We start from the raw sequence: 7,092 nt of genomic DNA on the forward strand, positions 1-7,092 counted from the left end.
TGGTCAAGGTTTAGGATTCATTTATTAATTATGACAAATTCCCAAAGAAAAGTGAAAAAAAAAAAAAAAAAAACTTCAAATAGTCAAAGGTCCTCAACACCTTTCTGGTCATTTTTAAATACCAATGAAGAGGTAAGTTTCTCACTGGAAATTATTCACTGAAATCAGATATGTTTTTATAGTGATAACCTTTATTAAATGCCTTCAGAGTCATCCCTACATATAATACACTGTTAGCCAAACAGTTAGTTCAGATACATTCCTCTTTTTATTCCTATTACATATCGGTAATCACCTTTGACTAGGTGCAATGATGGCATATTCCCAGTTACTAAAATCCCAGTTACACTTTATCTGTCAAGAATAAATCACATTATCTCAGTCATCTCATGAGAAGGGGTAAAAAAATATTATATTCCAACTTTATGGGCAACAGTGTATATGAGTCTGTATAAATATGGACATGCACCACAGCTTGACTAGTTATTGGAGAAATACAACCAAAATCCAGTAATTATAGTAATTCTACTGCCTTAATTACCTTCATAAATTAAGAAAAGTTGGCCCAGAAAGCAAGAATGAATAATTAATTTGGTTCTCATGTAATACGTTAGTTTAAACTGATGATTTTACAAAATCTCATATATACAGTAAAAACTGATGACTTCCCAGAAAATGCTGCAGTGTGACTGTACCTTTTGAAATATTGCTGTTTTATTATTATTTTATTATTCTAGTGTTATGAATCATCAGAAAGAACAAAACAATTATATCGTAGGACTAAAAAAGGAATGTTTAATGTTTCTGTCATTTTGAGTAATGAATAAAATCTGACCAATACATGTGTCAGTTTTATAAATCAAAATGCGTTAGTGTCATCTGGTAAACAGAAAATCCCAGAAATAAGTAAATAATTGAAAACACATAATCCAAAATGAAGTTTAGTGGAAGATACAGTAAATGTCTGTCTGTTTGCATGCAGGTGTGTTTGTGTGTGTTACACAGAAGATATTTGGGTGCTTCTGGGCATGTAGCCATGAATAAATCTGTATGATTTTTTTCCCTCTTTCTCTTTCCTGACCTCCAGGTTGCGGGAAACTCACTGGTGTCAGTAATCCTATCACAGTACGTGCATCAGGGTCAAGGTTTGGCTCTTGGATGACAGACACCATGATCCCCAGCTCAGACAACAGAGTAAGTCTTTCTTTATTGCTACTTCATGAACTTATACTCTTTAATCCTATTACCTACATTGTTGTTGGTAACATATACAAAGGGCAAAGTAGAGCCAAAGTCATTGTCAAAAACAGGCCAAACTCTGTCATCTCCTCTGTGAGAAAACATCTGTCATAGCAAAGCTGTCATGATTCTTGAGTGACTGATCGACTGCTGTGCCTGAGTGGGATGTCTCGTGAGCTCTGAAGGAGGAGAGACAGAAAAAAGAAATAGGGATGCAAAGCTGAGTCACTGATGGATAGCATCCTTTTCCCTCCTCCCTGTCTCCCTCTGTCACCACAAGTCCAGCTGATTAATCACTTCATCATCAGTGGAGAAATGAATGAGCTGTTTGGGCTAAAGTTTTCTAAATCGCCTAAGTAATTACAAAGAGTGTGCTGAAATGCTCTGGACTCGGATGATATAGTAATGGCTTCACCTGATTAAAGATGACATATGGTTTTGTATAGGGAGGCATATAAGAAGGAGCAGTGGTAAACAGATGCAAAGGTGGAAGACATGAAAGAGGCAGCGAGTGTGTATTGGTGGGGGTGGCAGAGAGGTGGAATATTATAGGAAAATGATGAAGTTTAAGAAGAGAAATGAGAATAGCCTTTTTACCTCCATCCTGAATCATAGCAAGCTAAATAGATATTGCTGACAGAAAAGGTCAGTTTCTTTGATTGAACATTCTGATCTTTGTCTTTAATCACTCGATTTGCTGAGATAACATTCGAGTCATTAGATCCATCAATGAATATATTCAGGGCCCAGTACATCAACTATATCACATCAACTACCAGACTAATCATGATAATCATATTTAGGAAACATCATTGTTGTGAATGAGCCAGAAAGAAAATGAGAGCTGGGGAAAAATACTCTTACTGTGCAAACGCTACCGCCTGGCTCAGCCCCATTCCTCCTGTTCAGCTCTGGGGACTCATTTACCAAGCAGAGGAGAAACAATGTTTAATGCTTCATAATCTCCCTTTCTCCATAACTCAGTTCCGTCCCCCTGGCTCAACCTGTATAGTACCTATTCTATATTTGGGACAGAAGCAAGAGTAGGTGAGGGCAGACAGAGGAGATAAATAGTGGGCTACATTTTAGCAAAGCTCTCCTTGATATGTTAAGGACAAAATAAATATCTAAGCCAACTGCAGTTTAATTGAATCAATTGAGGCTGAACTGTGCCTCAGCGGAAGCATTGAGAGAATGATATCGGAAATGCAGCCAGAGAGAGGCCATGTCAGTGGAGCGATCCGCTGAGAGTGCTTGAGGAAAAAGATAGAGCTGCTAAATGGATTGATTTTCTGTAAATGTGGACTGGAAAGGGCAGGGTGCACAAGCAGTGGTTGACTGCAAAGCTCATGCAACGTCTTCACTCCCACATACAGGGGAGATCAATAGCTCTGCACACACATTGAAGTATTCACAACTGCATAATAGCATACACTGGCACACACACAATATGCTTACTTTGCTTGGGGCATTGCCACTGGATATAATGAAATACTGCTCACAGTATTCTTGCAGAAGTGGTGTAGCAGAGTAAGATTCTCTTGTAACTCTAGAACTCATTAGCTCCTTCTGCTTGACTTTTCTTACCGGTGGGATTATTTTTCTTTTTTTCAGGTATGGTCCATGGATGGGTACTTCAAGGGGCGGCGTGTCCTGGAATACCGCACAATGAATGACTTCATGAAGGGTCAGAACTTTGTGCAGCACCTGCTTCCACATCCCTGGGCGGGTACTGGTCATGTGGTTTACAATGGCTCGCTGTACTATAACAAGTACCAGAGCAACATCATTATCAAGTACCATTTCCGTTCTCGAAGTGTGCTGGTGCAGAGAAGCCTGAGTGGAGCTGGCTACAACAACACTTTTCCATACTCCTGGGGTGGCTCATCTGACATCGACCTTATGGCAGATGAAAACGGGTTGTGGGCTGTTTACACCACCATCCCCAATGCTGGAAACATTGTCATCAGTCGCCTGGAGCCCCAGAGTCTTGAAGTGCTCCAGACTTGGGACACAGGCTTCCCCAAGCGCAGTGCTGGGGAGTCCTTCATGATCTGTGGTACACTGTATGTTACCAACTCCCACCTGGCTGGTGCCAAGATCTACTTCGCCTATTACACCAACACATCCAGCTATGAGTACACAGACATCCCCTTCCACAATCAGTATTCCCACATCTCCATGATGGACTATAACCCCAGGGAGAGGGTCCTGTACACTTGGAACAATGGACACCAGGTGCTCTACAATGTCACATTGTTCCAGGTTATTAAGACTTCTGGGGACTGATATTCTTTAGACAGACCCACTCAAATAATGCTGTGATCATTGTTAGGGGAGGGACAAAAGAGCTGGGTGGAGGTGGGCAAAGATTCAGGGGGTGTGGGTTGGGGGCCTCAGTGTATGGGCATAGGCCTGAATTTTTTAAAAGAATTTCAATCTTCATAGAGTGCTATTATTCACATTCTGAAAAAAGCTCCAACAGCGACGTCGGTAAAGATACAAAGACTGGGCTATTCTCTTGTTTTTTTCTTTATGTGATGAGTAAGCATGGTTCTTTTTATTTGTGATGAGAAATAAATATCAGTCTTTACCATTTATGACTTTGTAATTCATTGTCCCGTTCTTTTCAAGTAGACTCACACTGTGTTTCAGAGAAGTGTATGAAAAAGGAGAACTGCTTTGTGTTGATGTGATGATGTGCTGTTAAAGTTAGACTGGTGTATGGGTGACTGGTACTTCAGTTATTTTTGTGTAAGTATTACTATTATTATGATTATATTATTATTCAATTTCTTCATCTGGTTTTATATAATCACATTGCATCAAATGCAAATGTGTAATAAGTAAATCCATAAGATTACATCCAAGAATTGGTTCATTTTTGTTCAAGCTGAAATTAAACATGTTTTGAGTAGAATATGAAATTCAAAAAATTGGAAAATTTCAAAACAATAAAAGTTTTGTAATCTCAAAATATAAATTACATTTTTATCTTACTGATAGTGACTGGTCATTAACACTGCTCTCTGATTTTAACATGACAGACTGTGAACAATGACAAGCCAACCTCTAGGGCTGCATTAAGCCATATCTTCAAAGATGTTTCAGTCAATATTCTTCTTTAAAAGCCTCACTCGTACTCAAACAATGTTATGTTAAATTGAACTGTAAGTCATGGCGTTTTCCAGCGAAAATCAAACTTGAAAGCATAGTGGAATAAAAACAGGAGAAGGGTCTAGAAATATATATAGGTGAGAGAAGCAAAACGTAAAAGACAATCTGAGAGCATTTATATTAGAATCCATAATAGAGGCTTTAGACAAGAAAGATCCTCAATCCTTACAGTTGTGGTTGCTTCTTAAGCTCCAGTCCATAATCTTATTATTTACACATTTTCACAGGTGCTTTCTCTGTTGAAATGTGTACGTACTTACATGAAAGTCTCAAACTGCAGACATTTCATGCTTCTTATTTATTCTTTGTTATCAAAAATATCATGGAGCCACATGTTGTATAGACACAAGTACACAAAGGGCCACTGTGCTGTGGTTTTTATACCTTTTCATTTGTAAGGTTTGTGATGATGCAGCCATTCTTTGCAGAGGTTGCACAAGACATAACATAAAATAGCATAGGTTCCATTTTTCTTTTCCTGCGTAACCATGGTGATCCTTTTCATCCTGAATGACCTTTCTATCAATAAAGTCCTGTGCTGAAGAGCACCCTGATGAGTTCATACACAGTTGTGGCTGACATTTAAAGCACAATACAATACACAACAATACATGGCATTCAGTTACTGCAGTACAGTCCTGGAGAGGGGAAAAAAATGTTCTGGAGTTACAATTATTTTATCACATAATACATACAGATAAGCAGTCCCCAAACAATAACAACAATAGTTGAAAATGACTGTTTTCTAGTAAACTGTAGTCTAGGTTTAATTACCTGTACACCACTGAGATAAAGGGAAAGGAAAGGACCTTATTGTAACAGAATCAATATCATAATAGTATCTTCATTCTGCTCTTCCACTATAAAAAAAAATACAAATGGTCTCAGCAGTAAGCTGATGAAAATAACAACAACTACAATAAATGCACAGGAAATTAGAATTTGGGGAACTGAGAGATTCATCTCAAACATATTTACTGTTAGTCATGACTACTTAAAACTGGCCAAAAAAAGAAGCTGGGAAATAAATCATACAGACAACAGCAATCTGTATAATCAAACAAACTAAAAGTCTGGACATAAGATATACACTCATTAGAAAACTGAAAAGAATCTAATTTATTTTCATTTTGCACATCACATCTCCAGCTTAACTGAAAAACAAAAAACAAATGGGACTAGTTTTTATCCATTTAAAATAGTCTCATAAAGAAAAATATTAGAAAAAAGAAATACTGTATAACACAACTTCCCAGCACAATTAAAAAACAATATTATATTTTTACTTTCATCTAAATATTCCTGATTATTCATTAGTTGTTACAGAGAAATGAGAAAGGAAAAAAACAACATTTTAAGAGTACGGTGCTGACAACTTCCACTTATGTTTGCTTCCAGCTGTATAACCAGTGCCTCAAGCCCTTATGAAGGAAACATAAACTCAGAAAAAGATCACAGCATTAAATAATTACATATGACATCCAGTATGAGTACTGCACTATTGAATATACATTAAGTTAGATAATCTCCAGTTAGGGCTCACATGCAAAGCAGATTCACTGATTCCCTGCTTAGGATTATCCGGACGGTAGAGAAAAATCGATTGTAATTGGTGAAGGAGGTATCTCAGGAGACTGTAAATCACTAAGATTTAGCTTCAAAATTGTCCAGAACAACAGAGTTTTGCTTCTTCCTTTTTCCTTCTTCAGAGGTAAATGGGAAATATGTATACTATATCAAATGCAACGTGATATCATGACTCACATAAATATACACGCCACTTTTAATTGGCATGTTATATACGCATTATAAGCTTTCCGTGTGTATGTTCATGCCGCGTCAAATACCACGCACTGACGGTTAGGGTTAGAGTCATGTGAACTGGAGATCTTGGCGTAAATTGACAAAAGTTCAAATGACGCTGAATGACATGCGAAAGCTCAAAAATGCACATGTATAGCATGCCAAATGCCATAAGAACTAGCATGACACAACGTGATTTCATGAGGTCAGTCTCCAAAACACCTAAACACTGAATGTATCATATTTGATACATGAGTTTTGAAGCCCTCTACATGATCAGTGTGATATTTTTGTCTTGAAAAACCTGATGTATACAATTAGATACATGCAATACACGGATAAACCACCAGGGGGAAGGAATTCGTTCACCAGAGGCCTTTCCATTGACACTACAATATTGTCAGCTGGCAGAACTTTGCCAATTTTGAAAAGGAATTACCAATTTGTTAGACATATTTTTGTTATATTACTTTTTTGTTTTTCAAAAGTAATAATATTTGAGCATTGAGACCCAATGTATCAAATATGATACAAAATAGAAAATCATACACAGAAATTTCTATTTGAAAAAAAAAAAAAAGTTGTTCAGGAGGACCAATAAAGGCTCAAGTTTCAAATAACTGAAATTTTCTGTCAATAATTTAATGGATCAGGCTTTACAGGGTTAGGTTGTACTGCAGTGTCAACCACCCGGTGAATGAGTACAAACTGATCAATTAAATTCTAATAATGCACCAATGGAGGCTCAAGATATTTGATTATAATAGGATTGCAGCTGTTCATAATTAACTTTGTGACACTTGAGACCTGATTTACGTGAAAAATAATCTGAGACATAGTGAATAGGACAAAATTCCTAACAGTATTTTAGTT

The 7,092-nt window shown here is 37.2% G+C and overlaps 1 protein-coding gene across 2 annotated transcripts in view; it reads left to right on the top strand.

The window, feature by feature from the left end:
• Window positions 1–3,839, top strand: part of olfm2a (olfactomedin 2a) — a 42,732-nt gene extending 38,893 nt beyond the window's left edge. For both annotated transcript variants that reach the window (XM_030142119.1, XM_030142118.1), the window contains exons 5-6: window positions 1,088–1,194; window positions 2,854–3,839. In XM_030142119.1, the coding sequence (XP_029997979.1) occupies window positions 1,088–1,194; window positions 2,854–3,528 (782 nt within the window). In that variant the 3' untranslated portion in view covers window positions 3,529–3,839. The remainder of the gene's footprint in view (window positions 1–1,087; window positions 1,195–2,853) is intronic.
• Window positions 3,840–7,092: the final 3,253 nt, after the last annotated feature.

The sequence above is a fragment of the Sphaeramia orbicularis genome, chromosome 8 (genome assembly GCF_902148855.1).
Source record: "Sphaeramia orbicularis chromosome 8, fSphaOr1.1, whole genome shotgun sequence".
NCBI lineage: Eukaryota > Metazoa > Chordata > Actinopteri > Kurtiformes > Apogonidae > Sphaeramia > Sphaeramia orbicularis.